We start from the raw sequence: 24,612 nt of genomic DNA, 5'->3' as shown, positions 1-24,612 counted from the left end.
GACATGGGAAATACCACCATGACGCTCTTCAATATATATGCCCCTAATTCGAACCAGAATGAATTTTTTAAAACTCTGCAACAATTAATTCTTCCACTTGCTACTTCAAATCTAGTAGTAGCAGGGGATTTCAATGCTGTTATGGATCCACTGATGGATAAAAGTCCGAGAAGATTTATAAAATCACTAGGCCTTGATAATTTGGTACAATCTTGTGATTTAAAAGATATTTGGCGTATTCTTCATTTTGATGGTCGGGAATTTTCGTTTTGCTCACAGGTTCATAATTCTTTTTCTAGAATAGATTACATTTTTGTTTCTAATCAATTAGTACATCAAGTCACACAGGCTGTCATTGATCCAATTATACTATCTGATCATGCCGGAGTGTGGATTGAAATTAAAATAATAGATCAGAATGGAAATAGACCTATATGGAGATTAAATAATACATTGCTCACAGATACTGATTTTTGTGAAAATCTTTTAGAAAAAATAAAAGATTATTTTCAAATTAATGATACAGAAGAAATTTCAATAGAGACTTTGTGGGATGCTTTTAAAGCATATATTAGAGGACAAATTATTTCTTATTCAGCATTGCAAATAAAAAAAGAAAAAAAAACAATTTACAGAATTGGAAAAAAGTGGTGAAGTCTCTAGAATCAAAATTAATTGAAAAATGGGATTATTTGACACAACAAGAACTTTTAAAAGCTAAAGGTAAATATAATGAAATTTCTTCAAAAATTATTAGAAAAGATTTATTTGTACAGCAAGCTTTGTATTATGGAAATTCGAATAAGGCAGGAAGAATGCTAGCAAATTATCTTAAAGCGAAAAAAAGAAAAACAAAAATAATTGCTATTCAAAATGAGAATGGTGAAATTTTATCTCAAATTGATCCCATTATAAAACAATTTTTAAAATATTATAAAGATTTGTATTCTTCTGAGCCTTATTCGAAAAAGGAAAAGGATGGTTTAGATTTTTTAAAGTTAATAAAAGGACCAAAAATTCCTGAACATATAAAACGAAGTTTAGAAGAACCAATATCCTTAAAAGAATTAGATACAGCTTTGAAATCCCTTAGGGTAGGATCCGCTCCAGGTGGAGATGGTTATACAGTGGAGTTTTATAAATCATTTCAAAACATTATAATGCCCTATTTATTAAAACTATATCAGACACAACTAAATAAAGGTTGTATTACAGGTACTATGGCTGAATCAATAACTATAGTTTTACCTAAGCCAAATAAAGATCCCACTTTGGTTTCAAATTATAGACCAATTTCTTTAATAAATGTGGATGGAAAAATTTTAACTAAGGCATTAGCATTAAGATTGGCTAAAGCTCTCCCTTTCATTATAGATATGCATCAGACAGGTTTCGTTGCTCAAAGACACTCATCTCATAACACTAGACTGGCACATCACATGTTATATTTGACAAAATCCATTAATGACCCAGCATTCTCTATTTCATTAGATGCTGAAAAAGCTTTTGATAGAGTGGAATGGATCTTCATGTTTCAGGCAATGGAATGGTTTGGAATAGGATCCGGATTTATACAAATAATAAAAGCATTGTATAGCTCCCCTGCTAATAGATTATATATCAATAACAATTTTTCAGAAAGATTTATTCTACAAAGGGGGGTTAGACAAGGATGCCCACTATCTCCTTTGCTTTTTGATATCGTTTTAGAACCCTTATTATTAGCTATAGAACAGGTAAGGGAGATACAGGGTATTCCGCATTCAGATAGAGAATATAAGTTATCAGCATATGCAGATGATATTTTACTTTATTTGAGAAATCCGGAAACAACTATTCCAAATTTGCTTGAATTAATTGAAAAATTTGGAAAATTTTCAGGTTATAAAATAAACTGGAATAAATCAGAAGTGCTTCCACTCAATGTACATTGTACAAAAAGTTTATTTGACTCGTTTTCTTTTATTTGGAAAGAAGAAGGATTAAAATACTTAGGAATTTGGATTACAAAAACTGTGGATGAGACTATGAAAATTAATGAAAAAAATTTATTACAAAAAGTGTCAGAAATGTGTGAACAATGGAATCCTTTATGCATATCTTGGTGGGGGAGAATACAAACTGTAAAAATGATGATATTACCAGTAGTTTGTTACCAAATGGGTATGATACCAATTTTTTTTCAGGGGTCATTTTACAAAAAATTGGATAAGATGTTAACAAAATTTATTTGGCTTGGAAAAAACCCCAGAATTGCTCTAGTATCTTTACAAAGACCAATTACGGAGGGAGGGGTAAATTTTCCAAATTTTTATAGGTACCATCAAGCCTATATTATGCGTCAGGGTATTTATTGGATCCTCCCAGAGCCCATTGAACATATACCAGATTGGTTCTGGTTAGAATGGAGATTAATGTTTCCTCTACGTCTGAGTCATGTTATCAGTATTCAAATGCCAAGGTTATATAAGGATCACAAAATATTTGTTGATACTTGGAAAACTATAAGATATATAAGTAATCTAACTCCTATTCCAATAACTAAATCAACGACTCAAACAATATGGCTCAATCCAAAGATCAAAGTTGGCGGTTTTAAAATTATCTGGAAACATTGGATGATTGCTGGAATTCGGATTTTAGAAGATGTAATAAATAAAGGTAAACTGCTTGAATTTTCACAATTGCAAAATAAATTCGGTTTGAATAAATCACAATATTTCAGATGGATGCAATTGAAGCAGGCCATTCAGGTAGGGTTCCCTGAATGGAAAAATCTTAATAACTATCATAGTATGGAATTCTTATGTTTTCAGATAGATTCCATGGGTCACCAGGCCGCAATGTGGTATAAATTAATATCTGGATTCGTACATAAAAAGAAAAAAAATGGTCTTAGAGATATTTGGAGCATTGAGATTAAGCATCAGATTAATGCATCTCAATGGCCACGACTTTGGTCTTGGAGGTTAAAATGCACATTGTCAGCTTCTATGAGACAAACTTGGTTTTTTATTTTACATAGAGCTTTATGGACCCCTACACGTTTACATAGAATAGATAGCTCTAAGTCTAATAGATGCTGGCATTGTCATCTTGAAGCAGGGACATTAGATCATCTTTTATTCTATTGTCCATTCATATTAATATTTTGGAAATCAATTTGGCCTCAAATTAATAGGATGTTAGAAAATCCGATAGCCTTGACATATGATACGATTTTGTTTGGTACTGCAATGAGAGCTCGAAGTCAAATTTCATCAAATAACAATAAACTTTTATTTATATTGACTGGAGTAGCAGTACAGCAAATTACACATAATTGGAAAAATTATGACAGATTGAACTATAATTTTTGGTGGAACTCAGTTTGCCATATATATAAGATGGAGCGTACATTTGCAACACAAAAAGGATATATGGATAAGTTCAAGAAGATTTGGGGACCATTAACAGATTTTTGCAATGACTGATTTTAATTTTTTCCCATAATAAGATAATGGTTAAAGAAGGGAGGGAGGGAAGGGGTAAAGAATTTATTCTCTTTATTATACATTATAAAAAATATATCATAATGAATGAATGATAGTCCTATGAGAAATTAATGTGATAAAGGGAGGGAAAAGGGTTCATAATTAAATAATAATTGATAAAATCATTACAATATATATGTTATATAAATTCATAAGAAAAATAATATAAAATATGGTTTATATAAAATACATTATAGAGATATCAAGTGTATTGTTAAGATAAATGTATGGAAAATTTATAACACTTGTTGATATGTAAAAAAATCAATAAAAAATTTAAAACAATTAAATGGCTTTACTATTCTCCAAGTAAATTCAGTAAAGATTTTAGGAGTAATACTAGATTCAAAACTTTACATTCAGGGATCCAGTAACTCAAATGGTTAAACGATCATTCTTTAAATTGAGATTAATCCGTTCTATTCAATCATTTTTATTTCCCTCAGCATTGAATATAATAGTTCATTCTCTCATCATTCAACTCTCTTTTGGCTGGTATAACCCATAAAGAAATACGCAGAATCCAAAATATCCAGAATACAGCAATTTGTTTAATAAATAATGCAAAGAAAATGCCTGAATTTCAGCACAGAAACCCTTTTGGTCTCTCTCCTTTTTAAGATCCAGCAGTTACAATCTTGTAAGAAACATGCTATCTTACTTCAGTTCGATTTATCTGCAGTTTTTGACGTAGTCAATCATAATATTCTGCATTACCTGCTCTCAGACATTGGCCTTGATCAAATTGTCTTGGACTGCTTTGATAAATTTATATCCTCCTGTTCTTATTTAGTTAATATGGAAGGATCTAATTCAAAATCTTGGAGAGCCCTTTGTGGTGTTCCCCAGGACACTCCCCATTGTCTCCAATCTTATTTAACATCTACATGAATACTTTGAAATACTATGACTTGAATATTCGTGAAACTCTCTATTAGCGTACGATGGTGACATCTTCATATTACTTGAGGTTGACTTTGAAATACTATTGATTTGAATATTCGGGAAACTCTATTAAGGTACGCTGATGACATCTTCATATTACTTGAGGTTGACCCAAATCAAACTCTTCCCTCAGCTGTGACCTTAGACTTAGAAGAATCTCTGAAAATTGAGTTTTCCTCACTAATATTGGGTATTGTTATTGATTCATCTCTTACATTTAAGGATCAGCTAAATTCTCTTGTTAAAAAGTGTTTCTTTAACCTCCGTATCCTGAGAAGAGTGAGAGCGCTCTTTCATCAACAACACTTCTCTGTATTGGTTCAGTCAATTATCTTGTCAAGGTTGCATTATTGCAAATCAATGTACCTGGGTCTCTCAAAGGTTAGTCTGCAGAGACTTCAATTGATACAGAGCACCGCTGCCAAGCACATTTTTGGCAAGAGTAAATTTGATCATGTAACCCTATTGCTCAAGGAATTACATTGGCTTCCAGTGTATCTTAGAATTCAATTTAAGTGCGTTTGTATTGCATTTAAAATTCTCTTTGGCATTTTTATTACTTTGGTTCCTTTAGATTGGAATGTACACAGATCTTATCTCGCTATGAGTTCAAATAAATTAAAACTTACATTTCCTTCCCTTAGGGGTAAAAATAGAACTTTCAAGAGATTCATCCAGTCTTTCATTTTCAAACTAACTGAACTCTGGAATGAGTTACCGCTTTCACTTAGAAGTCTAGGCCCCTTCGTTTTATTTCGGAAAGCTCTAAAAACTTTCTTGTATACTAAACACTTTGAGATCTAAGCCATTCTAGATTACATTCTTCTTCTATATTTATTAAATTATATATTATTTATATTTATTAAATTATATATTAAATTATTGTAAACCGAGTCGAGCACCTTTTGGTTGAAGACCCCGGTCTAGAAAATTAAGTTTTAGTTATTAGAGCAGGCTCATTGGTTACCAGTTCCTCAAAGGATTTCTTACAAAATTATTTTGCTAGTCTTTAAAATTTTAATGACAAACGAACCACCTTATCTTTTGCACATTTTGTTTCCATATTCACCATGCAGAATACTTAGGTCTTTAGATCAAAAACATTTAGTCATACCTTCATATAGAGAAGTAGTTCATGCACACATACGAATTTCCTCTTTTTAGTGCACAGTCCTACTCTTTGGGATTCCTTACCAAAAAATATGTGATTAGAATCTAACCTGGGATTCTTCAAATCAAAATTAAAAACTTTTTTCTTTTTAATGAAGCTTTTGTTAATTGAAAATTGTAGATATGCAGCAATCGTTCAAAAATAAGATGAAAAAACAAGCACATGACCTGAAACCTTATATTTTATCCTCCCCTTCTTTTAAAAAAATGTAATTTCTACTATTTACCCTCACTGTCTTGTTTTAAATGTCACGCTTTTAAAGTTAATTTAGAATTGTAAGCCACCGAGAAGGTTTTACCATAAAGTGCGGGATACAAAGTCTTAATAAACTTGGAAACTTGTTGGTTATATACCACCTTACCAAATAAGAATCTGCCCAAGGAAGTAACAAAGAAAAATGCAATATTATAAACATGCTATAAGAATTGCCGCTGCTGGGTCAGACCAGTGGTCCATCATGCCCAGCAGTGCCATGATTGAGTCTAGCCTTACCTGTGTATGTTCTGGTTCTGCAGGAAGTTGTCTAACCTTGTCTTGAATCCTAACAGCCTCCAGAAGAGCGTTCCAGATTTCTACCACTCTCTGGGTGAAGAAGAACTTCCTTATGTTTGTACGGAATCTATCCCTTTTTAACTTTAGAGATTGCCCTCTTGTTCTCTCTAATTGGAGAGGGTGAACAACCTGTCTTTATCTACTAAGTCTATTCCCTTCATTATCTTCAATGTTTCGATTATGTCCCCTCTTTTCAAGGGAGAAGAGGCCCAGTTTCTCCAATCTCTCACTGTATGGCAACTCCCCTTCTTAATCATTCCTAGCATTCTGTTTGCCCTTTTCGCCACCACCACACATTGCACAGAAAGCTTCATTGACTTGTCTACCAGTACTCCCAAATCTCTTTCCTGGGGGGTCTCTCTAAGTACTGCACCGGACATCCTGTATTCGTGTATAAGATTTTTGTTACTGACATGCATCACCTTGCACTTATCCACGTTAAACCTCATTTGCCATGTTGCGGCCCATTCCTCGAGTGTGTTTATGTTACGTTGCAGGTCTTTGCAATCTTTCTGTGTCTACACTATTCTGAATAACTTTGTATCGTACTCAAATTTAATCACCTCGCTCATCGTACCAATTTACAGGTCGTTTATAAATATGTTGAAGAGCACGGGCCTGAGCACTGAACCCTGCAGCACTCCACTTGTGATGCTTTTCCAGTCCGAGAACAATATAAAACGATATAAAAACAAATTTCAATAATAAAATTGTCACACACCCTTTCCTACTCAGCAATGTAAAAACTCACCCCCAATTTAATAATCTTTCTTTCTCATATGCTGTATAAAACATGCACAACCGCTTCTGTTAACATCTCTTCCAGATTCAGTACGCTAGGTATTCAATCCCTTCCCACAATCTGGGAGTTGCATAAATCATAATACTTTTCTGAGCACATGCTCCTCCTATCTTAGAGAGAGAGCCCCTTGTAGTTTTCAGTTTCTGCAAGCAATCCGTGCAGAAGTCTTTTGGATTTGCTCTGCATCTTTTCTTATTTTTTCGCTTAAAGTTTGACTTTTTCAGTGGCTTAAGTGCCTTGGGACCCCTTTGTAGTGGTCCCCTGTTGGAGGAAAGGACACAGTCTTGCAGAGTCGGACTGCTGCTTCACTGAGAAACTTTGATGGATCTGTGGAGCCAGCCTGCTGTATGCCACTCTTCTTGGACTCTGGGTCCATTCCCCTGGGAGATCACTTGCTTTCTGACCTTGTCAGGGGTTTATGCACAGGCTGTATGCGTCCTGTGTAAAACATCCTTTGGGTTACAGGTTGTATTTCCCGCCCCTGGTTGTGTGGAGAGCATCTGTGGGGGCGGAGGTGACAGTCAGTGTCCGACTGACTGATAGTCCGAAGATCTTCAAGTCTGGTCATTTTGGAGCTGTTCTGAGGCAGAAAATCATTTTTTTAAAGTTTTATTTCTGCCTCAAAACCCCTCAATTTGATTAAAACCATTTGGGATGGACTCCCCAGCCCCTAATCTCTCAAATGTGTGCATTGATTGCGCAGAATTGGTGCCAGATTAGCAACTGTACTGTATGCCCCAGCACGCTGGGAGAGGGGGCGGGAGCTTCAGGCTTCACCTCTTTAGGGTCCTCCAGGGCTGGGGAGCCAGCCTGGGTCTGTGATTTTGGGAAAAATCCTGCCCAGAGGCCGTTCTGGAGTCTGGTGCCAAACACCAGCTTTACAAGTCTGGGGACTCTTTTGGAATGGTATGGACGCCTCAGCATGGCCCTCCATTGGTCAAGGGGTATGAATTTTCACTAGACTTTATTCAGCTCCTCTGGAAAGCGTATTCTTTGGACCCAGCATTTAGCGCAGGGGTGTCAAGTCCCTCCTCGAGGGCCGCAATCCAGTCGGGTTTTCAGGATTTCCCCAATGAATATGCTAATAGATCTCATGCATATTCATTGGAGAAATCCTGAAAACCCGACTGGACTGCGGCCCTCGAGGAGGGACTTTGACACCCCTGATAGCGTGAGCGAAATCTGTTAGCACACCTTAATAAAAAGGCCCCTAAATAAAATGCAATTCAAGTCAGCCATAGATAGTCAGCAAAGCAATCAACAAGCATCACATCCAAACAAAAAGCAAAAAAACAAAAACAAAAACCCACAAGTGAGTGGAAAATCTGTAACCTTGATTATAACTGGGGGGGGGGGGGTGGAAATCATTTATTCAAAAGCCACGTTTAAATCTCAAAAACATTCATTTGCTGCCCAACATGACGCTATTCACATCTGCAAAGAAGTCCCACATTGGCAAAGGACGGAGGCCCGGCCCCAGCCACTTCGCCACAGCTGAGGAAGCCGCAGAGGTCGGCACTGATCTTGCGAGACTGTGCCTGGGAGCTCCGCCAGAGGCGGCAGCCCCCACCCCAAATTAGGCGTTTCCCTTTACCTCACTCCCGTGTGAAACGAACCCGAAACGCCCGTCCTCGCTTCGGCTCATGGTGACCGCGGGCACTGGCGAAACAGGAAACTGGGCGAAAAAGAAAGCCGGCAAACTCTGCATATAAGGTAAGGTGGAGGGAGGGAGCTGGCTGAACGCTGTGATCAGGCAGGTGGGGGCTGCTGGACCGCGCGATCCTTGATTGCCTCACTGCGGGGACAAGACCATTCACCGCTCCACGGGGCGGTGAATGGCCTTGTCCCCGTCCCCGCAGCTACTACTATTTTTCTTTCCCCGTTTCGGCAGGTTACCTGCGGCTACTCGCGGCTAACTGCGGGTAACAACCACCGTTTCATTTTCTAGTCTCAATTCAGTTAATGCACCCCACTTCTATTGGGCTAGTTGTTTAATCAAGTTGAAAACATACTGTTCATGCAGGAAAAGGCCTCAGAAATAAGGAGTACTACGCTTTATAATCTCATCGACAGTCACTGCCAGTGTAGATGTAATCCCTGTAAATACTCCGTACTGCAATCACTGGCCAAAAACCTGCTTCGTGTATTTTATTGTTTTTATCGTGTTTTTGTTCTACTTTTTTAACTTTTTATCCTTTTATTTATATTTATATCTAATGTCCAGTATGTTTCACAAGGAATATTCGAATAGAGACCACTTCAATATTTGAAAAAGACTAACAGGAATTTACTTATCTTTGATGTTTTTAGTTTTACTCTTAGATTTCATTTGTTCTGTGCTGTCTCAGACTGCCGGAACCAGGACCGGAGCTTTTCAACACTCAAGGGGCTAGAGCCGGAGCCTAGACACTGCCATTGCTTTGGTATGTCACCTAGCATACTAAATCCGGAAGGGACGCAATAGAGCAGAAGAGTAGATTTACACCTTTGATAATCTTCTTTCTGTTAGTCCCTGGAAGATTCAGTACAGCCCTCCCCTCTCTGTGTAAACTGAGTTATTCTGAATTGCTGTTTTCTGCCTCAGTTATTCTCCTTACAGTCTTGAGGATCTTCCACCCAGTAGATGGATCCTGTGCGGAGTTCATTCTTCTATGAGTATGCAAATTGCCAATGGCTGTTTCATGTGGGTGCTCATTGCACACAGCAGGTTAGTTCTACATTGTTCCTCAGTGTTTTTCTTTGATGCCTTTGAGCCATTTTATTGCTTATTTCATGTTTTGCAGAGCAGACCTGTTCAGAAAATATGTTGCTGGGGCGTTTCCCCAGTACCCCTCTTCCTTGTCATGGTTTTGTTCAGGTATGTTGCTCGGCTTTGGGACCGAACTACAGGGGGATCTAACTCTCAAGGTAGGAGGAGCATGTGCTCAGAAAAGTGTTTGGATTTCTGCAACTCCCATATTTTGGGAAGGGATTGAACACCTAGTGTACTGAATCCTCCAGTGACTAACAAAAAGAAAATTATCAAAGGTGTAAACCTAATCTTCCATTCTCTCATCCCACCAATCAAAAACTCCAAACTCAGATCCCTATATAAAAACTCTATAAATTTTAAACAATTGCCCAAGTCCAAAAGAGTGCTACATCTCATGTTTCACTAATTCTCAAAGGAATATTCACAGAGATATTTTCTGTCACATCATTTGCCCTCATGGTCCTAAAAATCATGGTCATTAATCTATTCCGCACGTGGGGTTGTGATTTTTTCCTTTGTATTGTGTGATACATTAATCTATTCTGACAATGTAGGTGCCAGGGAGTAATCTGTTGTAAACTATCAAGAATAAAAAGAAAATTATAAACTTGCTTGAATGATTCACAAGTGAAAATTGAACATATATATGCGGTGATTGGAAGGAGAGTCCTTCAGTAGGGATTTCATTCCTAGAAGGGCTTTGAGTTTCTGAGCATGTGTTAAATACTGAAAGTAAGCGTGGGTTTTTTTGGTTTTTGGTTTTTCAAGTGTTCAATTTTCACTTGGGAATCATTCACACATGTTCATTAATCTATTCTGACCAAAAATGGTAAGTCCATAGTGTTGGTAAAGTAATAATCTTGTGCTGTGCTTTCTGTATCAAGAATGCACAAGTTATCCCAGGACAAGCAGGCAGGTGTTCTCACTAATGGGCGACGTGATCCATTGGATCACGTCAACCATTAGTGAGAATAGCTGCCTGCTGTCCCTGGATAACTGTTATGGTAAGTAACATTGCTTTCAGTCTCCAAGAGCCACTAGCAGGTGAAGATTTCAAGATATATGTAATGAATATGCATGAGGCAGATTTATATACAATGTTTGTAGCTCTCATGGGCTAAACTTACGCACCCTTATCATGTATCATCTAGAGATGATCCAGCTACCCTTTTCTAGATGGTTTGTGATCAGTGAATATATCAGCTTTTGATCAGCTAGTAAATTGGCTTCTTTTAAAATACTCAGTATTAAGCAGGCATCTTATCACATTTTACCTCCTGGATCTCACTGCTGATTAACTGGTAAATGCATCATTTTCCAATATTTTATATTGGGACCAAAGAAAATGCTATGTTAACTTGCACTGCGGCTAAGGTTAATGTGAATTATTACTAATTAGGTGCTATTCCACAAAATGAGCCCTGGAATAAGGGTCTGATTAGGATTGCATGTCAATCACACATCATCGTCCTAAAGAGTATTGCATCTATGTTCACTGATGGACACCTTAAATGTAGGCCAGCATTTTAGAGGCTTACATTTAAGGTGTCTGTCTTGTACCTACAGAGATGTGCAGAAATGGTTACCGATGCCCAAGGCCATTTCCATGGGAACCCACGCCATGCCTTGGGTGTCCTTAAGCGTCTCTACACATCTCTGTAGGCATACAGCATAACGCCTACAATGTATCCTTCCCCACCTGCATTTTTTTTAGAAAACGTGTCCCAATTGGCTGTGAGATGGCAGTAGGATTCCTACTGCTGCCTACAGTCGGGACACCCATTTGCAGAATCAGGCCCTAATTACATATTTATGGAGAGCCTGCCCAGGTTGTGACTCCAAATGTGGGTTTCACAACCCCATTTCGAGTTGTAACCCACAGTTTGGGAAGCTCTGTTCTGGATATTGGGCAATTGGTTAGGATGAGTGGAACAGATAAGCTATATGGTCTTTTTTAATTTCTATGTTCTTGTTTTTGAAAATTCATTTAAAGATTTTGTTGTGGAATCTCCTAAGAATGTATTAATTTATACAATATATTTTTTCCAGGCATATTAAAGCTGGAAAAGAACTTACCTGGGATTACGAATATGAAGTTGGAAGCTTGCCTGAAAAAGAAATTCCATGTTTGTGTGGATTTCAGAAGTGCAGAAAAAGAATAATATAATAAAGGTTCTATCACCTATGGGCCATTCAAAGAGTAACTAAATAAACTAAAGCTAACCTAGTAATCTTCCCCTAGCACTGTTACACAGCTCACCTCAAGTTGCTGGGGTTTTTTTGTTTGGTTGGTTTGGTTTGTGTTGGTATAACAGATATGGTTTTATTTTACATGAGTTGTCAATGAGCATTCCTATTTTAATTTAAATATATCTCTTTTAATTTAAATATATCTCTTTACATTGAGGCCACCTTGGTTTTATTCTTCTTCCTACTTTGAAAAGAAAAAAACCCAGGTAGGCTTTTTGTCAAATTGTATATTTTTAGACTGTCCTTCATTTTTTGCACAGTTCCAGTGCATCCAGTGTCATAAGTCAATATCTCTTTCATCAGAGTCATTCTGATTCTGATCTTGCTGCAACTCTCCCCAGCATTTTCAAGAAGTAAAGATGGTACAGTAAGACAATATTGATAAATGATTCTTAAAACTGGTGTCTGGCTTGCCTTATTTATTTTATAAAATCTTCCTGGATATAGCAATTGAATGTGGTTTATAGACAGTATTGTTCGCTCCCTAAGACGCACCTCACTATAAGACGCACCTCAGATTTAGAGGAGGAAAACAAAAAAAAAACATTCTGAACCAAATTCTCCTTGCCAGGCTCTGCACCCTGTCCCCCTTCCGGTGGTCTAGTGGTAGGCCGGGACAGGACAGAGCAGGCAGGCCTAGTGGCTGGCAGGCCTCCTGCCTCCCAGGCAGCCCCCCTCAGGCAAACAAGCAAGCAGGCCTCCCGGCAAGCAGGCCCAGCTTCTCCCTGCTCCCTATTTTTAATTCGGCAGGGCAGATAGGCAGGTCCCAGCCTCTACCCCCTCCCTCCCTACCCCCCCAGGTAGGTGACAGGCAGGCCCTGGCCCTCTTCCTCCTCCCTGATGCCTCCCGCGCGTACCTTTTTTTTTTTTTTTAACTTCTCTATGCGGTGCACCAGGCTAGCTGCCTGGCTAGCTGCTTCCTCTGACTGCCGGCTGACTCCTCTTCCGTTCTCTCATGTAGCGGCACATCAGGTTGCCTGCCTGGTCCCGCGCTGCTTCCTGCGAGAACTGAGTTTTGAAGTTACCCGTGGACAGTCTTACTAGGGCTGGCCCTGACACACCCCAAACACGGGGTTGTAGTTCCTGAAACAAACCCACTTAGTATCACAGTCTTCAAAGAGATAACAGATGTCTCACCTTGACCGTCTTTCTCTCATCCACCTAAGGGCCACTCTGCTTCCCTGGGCTTCTCAACCCACCCCTTGGGAAGATGAAGATCCCTTCTTCTCCTAGAGCCCTCTTGCCTTGGGCCTCTCTGAACTACTCTACTCTAGGGCATATGAACTCTTCCCTGCCTTAGTCCTTTCCCCTTGACTCAGCAGTTTTGTCCTACCTACCCCCTAGGGCAGGGGTCAGCAATCTTTTTAAATCCATTTTATCCTATATGTTTGACCCTAGATTTAGAAAGAGCCATAATGGGTAGAGAAGGAGATTTGAGATTACAATTTTCTTTTTTTTTCCAACATTTTATTAAATTTTGTAGCAAAAACATTATACATATAAACAATAGTGCTATAATACATCATAATAAACTGTATAATTCCCATACAATATAAGGAAGTCATGAAAGATTAGTACTCAATTCCTTACAAAATTCATCTAAAGGAGCCCATGTCTTATTGAAGCTAGCTATATTATTATAGCCCAAGTCTTATATAAGCTAGCTATTTTTTCTTCATACTTTCTTAATACACAGAGATGGTTCCACCATTCACAAAAGTTAAGCTTAGAGTTATCCTTCCATGCTATATGATAAATAGCTAGTGCAATCATGAAATCAAAAATGTTTTTGATTGAATTAGACAATGAGATATCTGGATTTGAGGAGCGCAGTACAATGGACTTATAAGACAGAGGTATCTTATTAGTCATATGAATTATAGAAAGGATTCTGGACCAAATGTTTGACCAATAGATTTGCAGGATAGGACATGCAAGAGGGTCCCAGGCTGCGGTTGACAAGACCAGCACAAGTCAGAAGGCGAATGCAACACCCTTCAATTTTAGTAGGGGGTCCAATAAACTCTATGCATTATAAAATATGTAGATTGACATATAGAGGCCGACGTAGGTCTTGCTGAAAATGACCAAAATGTATTCCAATCTGTTTCCCCAGGGTTTATATTCAAACCTTCCAACCACATATCAAAGGAAAATTCCTTCTCACACTCAAATTTTCAAAGCAAAACTTCAAGTACTTACAGAAAATAAAGAAAAACAATTTGAGATCAGCATTTCATAGCTGCATCAGAGTAAATAAGGATCAGCTTTTCCATGTCAGCATTGTGAAGCAGCATGTGTCATCTCTCCCTCCCTACCACTCCTATGTCCATTTCTCCCTCTCTCCCTAGCACCATCTCTCTCTCTTCCACCCCATGTCCATATCTCCCTCTCACCATGCATCATATCTCCTTCTCCTCCACTCACACCCTTATGTCCATTTCTCCCTTTCTCACCACTCATCCCTCCTGCAACATACTTCCCACACACTCACAAATATTATGCTATTTCTTGCTTCAGCAGGTTAGTGGCGATTCCTGCCTGACGCTAATCCGGAAGCCTCTCCTCTGTCGCAACCCTCCCAGGCAGAGGGCAAGATGCGGCAGCGGAGAGGCTTCCGGACAGGGTCCGTTTTAGAGCCTAGGACAGAAATTAAGGAGGGGGCCCCTGATCCCCTCTCCTCCCTCCCTATAATCTCCCCTCCTGCCATTACTACTATACATAAAAACAACTTTAAATTAACTCTTCACAGACAAACTATCAAATACAGAACAGGGAACCACAAGAAATTAAACTCAGCAAGAGAAATAAAAACTGATATGCACCTTTTGTACTGAACACAAGGGTCCTGGGCCCAGGATCTCCTAAAATTAGCCACCTCCCTTGCTGGTGGGGATACCGAAGCCATGCCAGTTGAACACCACCTCCTCTGATCTGGCAGCCAGAAATCTCCAAGCTCTGCAGCTAGCAGAAGTGTCCCCGAGCTGCCATCAGCTGCAGAGCTTGGAGAGTTTTGGCTAATGGACTGGAGGAAGAGGTCTTCAGCTGTAAGGCTTTAGGATTCCCCATCAGCTTAGGTATTTATATTTTGCATTTAGGCAAAGGGCATGGGGGAGGGGAGGGAGAAAATTTGAACACCTCATTTTCTAACATAGAAATAAAATACTTTATCCCAGAACAAGCAGGCAGCATATTCTCACGTGTGGGTGACATCATCCACAGAGCCCCGGTACGGACAGCTTTAAAAGTGCATTGCCACTTTAAGATCTTGAGAAAGTATGCAAACTGCCTACACCACACATGCGCCTTCCTGCCCAACGAAGGCTCGCAGTACCTCAGTTCTTAGTTTTCCATGGAACTAAGAAGTCGTGTTTCTGAATGCTATTCAGTTTTTTCTTGTTGCCTTTTGGTTTTAATTTTTATTTTAAGTTTCTTCATTAGTTTAAAAAAAAAAGTCTTTTTTTTTTTTCTTCTTCTTCTCTTTTTTCCTTGCGGCTTTTGCCGCAAGGACTTCATTTTTTTTCTCTCAGCCATGCAGTCTTTCCATCCATGTCCAGGCCATTAACAGGCTTAAAAAGTGCTGCAGGTGTTTCCTTAGAGATCACGTGACGCCATGAAGCAGGACAGACGCTGACCGCGTTCTCTCCTGCCGCTTCTTCGCTCAGCCCCCTTTAATCGGCACTTTTTCGCCGCGCCCGCCACCGCGTTGCCGTGCAGGCTAGTGCCTAGCGACCCGACTACAACCGGCGGGGTTCAACAGCCTGCGATGTCGGCGAAAACCCCGAGGAAAGACCGGGACAAGCAGAAAGCGGGGGACAGTAAAATGGCGGCGCCGGCTAGCCCTGAGGTGACGGGGAGCCCAGCGTGGGTGTCGGAGGTGGCTGCTGAGGTGACTGCCGCGATGGAGCTGGTTTTAGAAAAGCGGCTGCTCCCCCTTGATGTTAAGCTGGAGCGTGTGCAGGAGAAACTGGACACGATGGGGCAGGAGGTGTCTTCTTTTCACCAGAGAGTGGAGGCTCTAGATGACCGCGTGCTCGGAGCGGAGGGCCTGCTGCGTAACCATGCTAAAACTCTTGCAGCTTTGGAGGATCGTTTGGAAGACCTGGAGAACCGGTCGCGACGCTGCAATCTGAGGTTTGTTGGCCTGCCTGAGGAGCTGCCAGAGTCTGATCTCCGTTCCATGATGGAATCCTGGATTACTTCCTCTCTCACTCTGCCACCAGGTTTGGGGCCCCTGTGCATTGAAAGAGCTCACAGGTTGGGCCTTAAGCGGTCCATGATGGCGAGACCGCGGGTGGTGATTATTAAACTGTTGAACTATGTACATAAGCAGGCTATTCTTCAGGCTATGCGTGGGGGCCAGAATTTGACTTATAACAACAAGAGAATTTTATGTTTTCAGGATTACTCTGCTAAAGTTTCGCAGCAGCGTAGAGCCTTTGCCCCAGTCTGTACGGAGCTGATACAACGCAATATTCGCTTCGCCTTGCTGTACCCGGCGAAACTTCGGGTCCACAGCAATGGGACTACCACTTATTTTACCACTGTGGCGGAGGCGCAGTCTTTCCTGGCCCAGGAGCCTGCGGCGGGTCCCTCTACCAGTGAAATTTCATCATCTGAGGGGCCGCCGGAGTGAGGAGCTAACCTGTTTATCCTGTGGATCTGCGCACCTGATTGCTTGTTGACCGCAGAGTACCGCTAGCCCAGTTGCCATTGTTGTGTTTTTCTTTTTCTTTTTTTTATTTTTCTCTTCTTGCTATTGACCTTGGTTGCTTGGTGGTGCTCTGAGCTCTTTTACATATATCTGTGTTCCTGGAGCCATTTATGTTTTCTACTGGAGTGGAGAGCGCCGTGCCTGGACTAGTCCAGCAGTTCGGAGCTCAGCAGTCTGTGGGTCGATGTCTGCCGGTCTCAGGCCTATGACCGATGTTTTGGAGCTCCTCGAGTTGGGATCTGGGCATATGGAGCTTCGGAGCATCGGAGACCCGGAGTTTCTCGTCCATATTTGTACTTTTCTTGTTTGCTGCCTTCTTGTAGACTCTTTGGACGATTTGCTGTTTGGGTTCTACTGGGGCTCCTTTGGTGTGTTTCGGGGGGGTTTGGTTACAGGTTACACTGGGTGCGGGTGATGTGCAGTGGGGTGGGGGGGGGTTGGCCTGGGTTCACCTAGGATGTATGTGGAGAGAGCTGGGAGTTCCAGTTGGGTTGGGATTAGTTCCTGCTTGTTTTCGTTGGATGTCTTGCAGAGCTGGGGCTTGTTGGCCTCTTGGCCCTTGTCTTGGGGGGTTCCTTTGGGCTTTGTTGGTATTACCTGCTGGGTTTGGGTGTTGGGCAGTTGCGGCTTCTATGGTGATAGGGGTTGGGGAGGGAGTGGGCGTCCAATGTGATCTGCTTTTCCTTCGGGGAAAGCCTTTCTTGGGGGGTTTCTGGGATGGGTTTGGAGTTGGGATTGGGGAACAGTCGGGGGGTGGGAGGAGTGGGGGAGGGGTGGGGTGGGGGGGGTTTGATTTTTGTTTCGTGGGGTGGTTTTAGTGTGGTGTTTTTTTTTTTGTTTGTTTTTGCGGTGCCTGATCCCGGGAGGCCCTGGGGTCTTGTCTTGTTATCTGCTGGATGCTGTAGGCTGGGGCAGCATCTTGGCAGCCTACTCCTTTTCATCACTTTTGCACTGTATCTGTTTCATTTTTATGTCAGTTAAATGGTGAAAATTCTTACTTGGAATGTTGGAGGCATTAACTCGCCTGTTAAGCGGGCAAAAATTTTACAAAATTTGCAGAGACAGCGAGCGGATATTGCTATGTTGCAGGAGACACACCTTACTGACTTAGAACTCGCTAAATTGAGACGGGGATGGGTGGAGCGCTGTATTACGGCGGCCGCCGTTGGGAAGAAACGGGGAGTTGCTATTCTTTTTCGGAAAGCGGTGGCTACTCAGATTACCCCGGTGGCTATAGATGCTGATGGTCGTTATGCTTTTTGTACGGCGGTGCTTGGGGGGGTTCAAATGCTGGTGGGGTGTGTCTATGCTTCCAACGCTTATGATAAATCGTTTTACGCCCGTTTGAAGGCATTACTGTTGCCGCGTGCTTCTCTTCCGATGATGGTGGGGGGGGACTTCAATGTTGCCTGGGATGCTTCCTTGGATAGATCTCGTTCATCTGGGAGTGGAGAGGGTACTGAGGCTAGGGGTCTTCCTCAGTTGTGTCATCTTCTAGATCTCTTGGACGTTTGGAGACTCTTGCATCCGGGGGAGCGAGACTATACCCATCTCTCTCGCGCCCATGCTTCGCAATCTCGTATCGATTATCTGCTGGTTTCTCGATCGCTCTTTGCTAGGGTTCGAAAGGTGGAAATAGGGCCTTATGCGATTTCAGATCACGCATGGGTTTGGATGGATTGGGATTCGGGTGGGGGGCCTCGCCCACCTGGGTATTGGGCTTATCCGCTGTGGTTACAGGAGGACCCTAACTTTTTGCCCTATCTTCTAGGGGCGTGGAAGGATTATCAATACCATAATAAGCAGCATGAGGAGAACCCGGTTTTGTACTGGGAGGTGGCGAAGGCGGTCCTGCGGGGAGTGATTATTAGTTATGTCAGCCGGGTGCGGAAGACCAGAGATAGAGAGTTGTTACGTCTGTCGGATCTGATGATGAGAGCTCGGCGTACCTTTGCTTTGCGTCCTACGTCGGAAAACAGACAGAGTCTGCTTTCCTTGCAGGCGGCGGTCAATGCACTTTTGCATCAACGGGCAACTAAGTCTTTGGCTTACTACAAATACCGCTTGTACGTCCACGGCAATAAGGGAGGGAAACTTTTGGCTCGTTTAATCTCGCAAAGGGAGAGCCGTAAGAAGATATTGCACCTCCATACGGTAGAGTCTGGACGGGTCACTAGTGATGCGGACATATGTGAAGTCTTGCGCCGTTTTTATGCAACTCTTTATGCTCCACCTCCGGATTTGGGACTTTCTGGGGATCTCTATTTGGAGGGGCTTGATCTCCCGTGTCTTTCGGAGGAGCAGACGGGTCAGTTGAACGCGCCTATTGAGGTGGAAGAGGTGGAACTGGCTATAGCACAAAGTCCTACCTTGAAAGCCCCTGGGGTTGATGGGTATAGAGCTGAATTCTACAAACTCTTGCAATCTGAAATTGGGTCGCCACTGGCTCACATGTTTAATGTGATGATCAATGCTGAGGCGATGCCTGAACACCTTAATGTAGCGCAGATTATTGTTCTTCCGAAGCCCGGAAGGGATCCTACTCTGCCAGAATCGTATAGACCTATTTCGCTACTTAACTTTGATGTTAAGCTGCTGGCAAGGATATTGGCTAACCGATTGGCACGGGTGTTGCCGCTTCTTCTTCATGAGTCTCAGGTGGGTTTTGTTAAGGGTCGATCGGTGGCTAAGAACCTGCGCAGAATTTTGATTTCTTTGGAGTATGCTTCAAGAGTTGCGGCGCCTTCTCTTCTTATTAGTTTTGATGCTGAGAAGGCATTTGATCGCGTCCGTTGGGATTTTTTGTTTGCTACTTTGGATAAATATGGGTTCGGGGGTCGTTTCGTTTCAGCGCTACGGGCATTATATGCTTCTCCACAGGCTTCTGTGTGGGTAAATGGTTGTCGTTCATCTTTGTTTGAGATTCATACGGGAACTCGCCAGGGATGTCCGCTATCCCCTTTGTTGTTCGTGTTGACGCTGGACCCCCTCCTTCGTGATATCTATTCGAATCCGACTATTCGGGGGATTCAGTTGGGGGATCAGAGCTTTAAGGTGGCTGCTTTTGCGGACGATCTCTTGGCTTTTCTGACGGACCCTTCTTCTTCTTTGCAGGCTCTTTTGGAGACCATGAGAGAGTATGGGGATTATGCAGGCTTCCGTTTGAATTTGCTTAAATCTGAGGCCTTGCCGTCCTCACAGGCACTGCAGGCTCGGTGGGGCGCCTCTTTTCCTTTACGCTGGGCCCAGGGCTCCTTTCGATATTTGGGGGTCTACATTTCGGTTTCCACGTCTCAGCTTTATTCGCTTAATATTCCCAAGCTTTTGGCGGATACTAAGGTCCAGCTGGAGGCCTGGGAGGGCCTCCCTCTGACCCTGTTGGGCCGCATCTCTTTGGTTCGCATGGTGATTTTTCCGCGATGGCTGTATGTGATGCAGACGTTGCCGCTTCGTTTGTTGAAAAAGGATGTCAACGGTTTATATCGTTTGCTGTCCCGTTTTTGTTGGAATTCGCGCAAACCGAAGGTTCGTTTATCCTATTTGGTGGGAGGTTGGCGACAGGGAGGACTGGGACTTCCGGATTTTGGCCTTTACAATGAGGCCTGTTTGCTACGCCATTTGAAGGACTGGCTCCTGGATGAACATCAGTATACTCCGTTGGACTTTGAACGGGCCTTCTATGCTCCTCATACCTTGAACAGTCTCTTACACTTGCCCGCTACGGATCTTCCCCCGGAGTTCCGTGCGTGTGTTTCTTTGAAGTCTATGCGTGCTGTGTGGGAGAGCTTGGTCGGCAGACTGGGAGGGGACCCGAGGGTGTCGAATCAGCTTCCCCTACGGGGGAATTTGGCCTTTGCGCCCGGCCGGGATAGCCAGGCTTTTCTCGACTGGGCGGCCCGCGGCTTTCATCTTTTGGAACATCTGTTGACGGAGGAGGGCGGTCTGCAGCCTTTGGCCGCTTTGAGGGATCGATTGGGTGGGGGTTGGGGAGATATTTTTGCCTATTGGCAGGTTAAGCATTATATTCTTTCCCTTCCGCAGGATCGCCTTGCTTTCCCGATGGGGGTGCGTCTTCGGTTATTTTTTGATGGGGTGGCAGTGGCTTTTACTTCGGTGTCGGCATTATATAGGGCCTTGTTGGAGCTTATGGATACTAAGGAGGTGTCGCAGCTTAGGCGAAGCTGGGGTCGTGAACTTGGCCTAGATCTTGGTGCTTGGGATGTTTTGCGAGCGGTGCGTGGGGTCCCTTATCTGATTACGGGGGCGGAGTATCGTGAGTGTTATGTTAGAGTGATTTATAGGGCCTATCTTACTCAAGTTCAATTGCACAAAATGGGAGGTATTGACTCCCCTTTGTGCTTGAAATGTGGCAGGGCCCCCAATACTTTCGCTCACTCTTTTTGGGATTGTTGGACTATACAGGTTTTTTGGAGGGCTATTGCTCGATATTTCCGTGGGTTATTTGTGAGTGCTATTGTGGGTACTGTAGAGCAGCTGGTTCTTGATCTTCCTGGGGCCTTTCGCGGTCTTCCTAGAGGGGGTAGCCTTTGGTGTCGTAAGGTGTGTCTCCTTGCTCGCAAATGCATTTTGAAATCTTGGACTGTCTCGGAGCCTCCCTCTTTTTGGTCCTGGAGAGCGATGGTGCATAATTTGGCCATGTGGGAGGCCCGTGAGGCTGTTGGCCACCCTCGTCGCCGACGTCATTTTTTGCTTGTCTGGGGAGTTTATTTGGACTCCTTAACTCCTAGAGGGCGTAGTCTCCTGTTGAATCCTCTGGTTTAGCTGGGCTGAGGCTCTAGGCATCTCCTGGGTTCGGGCACCGCTCCCCCTTTCTTTTTTTTTTTTTTTTTTTTTTTTTTTTATTTTATTTTATTTTTTTTTTTGTTTTTTGTTTTCTTTTTCCTCTTTTTAGTAGTTTTCTTCTTTAGGGTTGTTGAGGGAGGGATGGGTGATTCCTTGGGTCAGCTGGGGGCCACCAGAACACGGGCCTTCGGTATTTGAAAGTTAGGTCTTTTGGCTTCTGTTTGTTGGGGGTGGGGGTAGGGGCTGTTTTGGGGGGGGAGGGTGGGGTTGGGGGGTTGTTGGCTTTGTACGACTTTATACTGCACGGATTTGGGTATTTTTGGAAGCTTAGCCCTTTTCAGTGTGGTAGTTGTTATTTGTTGCTTTCTTATTCACTTAATAAAAAATAGATTTGAACATAAAAAGTGCTGCAGGTGCAAAAGGCCAATTTCTATCACCAACCCTCACAGTTGGTGCTTTCAGTGCCTTGGCCCTGAACACCGGGTGGAATCCTGCGCTCGGTGTTCTACCCTGCAGAAACGTTCCATCAAGAGCCAGAAACTTCAATAGGAAAAGTTGTTCAGGACAAGCATGGACACCGAGAAGATATCACAACCTTATTAAGATTATTAACATCGTCATCGATACTGGCGTCGCAGGTCTAACTTACATCAAGTCCCTTGATGTCGATCAAGCAGCGATGACTACCTTTATGGCTTGCCTCAATATCGAGGTGTGCATCCTCATTGAGGTCACCCTTTCCGAGGCAAGCCATGGCACCGGCAGATAAGCCAGAGGTACCAGTGCTTTCCTTTCATGAAAATCTTGATGTGCTTTTCCAGGCGGAGTTGGGTGAGGAATTCAAATTGCTTACCCCAGTATCAACTCCCTTGATCCCAGCCTCAGCATAATGCTATAGGGCCCAAGGGTATCATAGCTGCCTCTCTGGAACAGCATCGACACTTCACGTCTAGACATCATTCATCTCATCGCAGGTTCAGTTCTCCATTAAGGCATCGATCCAGTTCATTGAGACATCGTTGTACCTCCTTCTCCTCTCGACACTCGAAGTCTAGTAAGTATTGTTCCTCCTCACGTGCTTCGAAAAGAAAACATTGCTGTCCTTCACATTTTTTAAAAAGAAAAAGCTTCACATCATACATCATTATCAGATTGGTACCAGACTGAACATAAGCATCGATCTTCTTGACGCCCTCAACCAAAGTCCTTTTATGAGTCTGATTTAGTTTGATTCAGCTGATGACTTGTCTGAGTCTACAACGGAGGCTTATAACACTCCCTCGGAAAAATCTCTTATAGAAAGACTTTCTTTCAATACGTTTATTAGGCAGTTGGGAAAAGAGCTATCAGTCAAGCTAGAAACTGATTCTGCCTAAAGTCTGAATACTTAGAGACTTTAGATTATGATGAGCCTCTTAAAGAACTTTTCAGACTACTATTACATGGTATTCTCAAAGAGACTATTCACAAGAATTGGGAAACGCCCCTCACCATTACAGTGGCTCCCAGAAAATTGGACTCCCTGTATAAAATAATTTCTTCACCAGGTTTTGACAAACCACAGCTTCAGCACCAGTCATTAGTGGTGGAGTTGACTTTGAAAAAATGTACTTCATCAGTACTGTGCCACCAGGGCGTGAAGGGTACACTATGTATAAATTTGAGCATCACCTGTACCAAAATTCCATATTGGCGAACAGAGAACTAAATTACAATTTCTATATCTCCTGCTATTTTGAGCATTTAGTTCAGAAATTGCATTCTTTTTAAAGATACATTCCTTCTCAACATCTGCAAGAATTTCATCATATATTTTGCAACCTTACCTTAGCTAGAAGGTATATGGCAAGATCTGCTTATGATGCATTTGAATTATCTTCCAGAACCTCTTCAGTAGCTATGAGACGTCTCGCATGGCTAAGAGTTTCAGATATTGATATCAATCTTCAGGAAAGATTAGCTAACATTCCCTGATGAGAATAATTTTTTGGTGACTGTTGAAAACACTACACAAAAGCTCACTGACCATGAGAAACATTATGATGCTTTGGTTAAATCCAAGCCTAAGCCCTCAACTTCTAAATCTTTTAAGCCTTCTTCATATCAAAGGTGTTTTTCTTCAAAACCAGCTGCTCCTCTTAGACCGCAGCAGAAAAAGCAGAAGCAACAGCACCTTCAGAAATCTCAATCAGCAGCTCCCCCAAAGCCTGCTCAGTTATTTTGACCAGCTTCTAGAAAGCATAGCCACTGTTCCTCATCCCCAGCCAGTCGGAGTTCAGCTCCAATTGTATTATCACCATTGGAAATTGATAACCACAGATCTCGGGGCTCTAAAAGTCATTCAAAAGGGATACTCTCTTCACTTCATCACTAAGCCTCCAGATCATCCTCCAAGAGAGTCCTCTTTCAACCCTTAGCAGACATCCCTTCTTCTTTGGGAGATAGAATCTCCTCTTCTCAAAGCAATAGAAGAGGTTCCACCTCTTCAGAGAAATTGTGGATTTTACTCCCGGTATTTCCTCATTCCAAAGAAGATGGGAGGTCTATGTCCAATTTTAGACCTCAGGGGCCTGAACAAGTTTCTAGTGAAGGAAAAGTTTTGTATGTTGTCCCTGGCAACTTTATATACCCTCTTAGATCGCAATGACTGGCTGTGCTCTCTAGATTTAAAAGAAGTTTATACTCAGACCCCTGGTCAAACCCCTGTGGAGTACCACAAGGGTCACCACTGTCGCCAATGCTCTTCAAACTCTTTATAGCCTCCCTTGGATCCACTCTAGATAACCTAGACGTAACATCATTCAGCTATGCAGACGACATCACCATTCTCATCCCCTTCGACTCACCAACCCCCACTTCAACAGAAAACCTGAAAAAAAAAAACACTAGAAGCAGTGGAAACATGGATGACTGACCGCAAATTGAAGCTGAACTCGGACAAAACAAAATTTCTACTGCTTGAAAAGGACAAAACCCCATCCATTACAGAATTAGAAATAAACGCCACCAAATACCCTATACAGTCCACTCTCAAACTCCTAGGAGTGATGATAGATAGATGCTGCACCATGCAGGTCCAAATCAACAAGA

The 24,612-nt window shown here is 42.2% G+C and overlaps 1 protein-coding gene across 1 annotated transcript in view; it reads left to right on the top strand.

Moving 5' to 3' along the window:
- The window catches only part of SETDB2 (SET domain bifurcated histone lysine methyltransferase 2), a 273,867-nt gene that overhangs the window by 107,115 nt on the left and 142,140 nt on the right, over nt 1-24,612 (top strand). Inside the window, exons 14-18 of the mRNA XM_033949980.1 lie at nt 9,314-9,426; nt 11,805-11,900; nt 15,671-16,606; nt 18,491-20,461; nt 23,070-23,165. Coding sequence (XP_033805871.1) covers nt 9,314-9,426; nt 11,805-11,900; nt 15,671-16,606; nt 18,491-20,461; nt 23,070-23,165 — 3,212 coding nt within the window. The remainder of the gene's footprint in view (nt 1-9,313; nt 9,427-11,804; nt 11,901-15,670; nt 16,607-18,490; nt 20,462-23,069; nt 23,166-24,612) is intronic.

This window comes from Geotrypetes seraphini, chromosome 6, assembly GCF_902459505.1.
Source record: "Geotrypetes seraphini chromosome 6, aGeoSer1.1, whole genome shotgun sequence".
In the NCBI taxonomy this organism is placed as follows: domain Eukaryota; kingdom Metazoa; phylum Chordata; class Amphibia; order Gymnophiona; family Dermophiidae; genus Geotrypetes; species Geotrypetes seraphini.
This window is presented reverse-complemented; position numbering and strand designations above follow the sequence as displayed.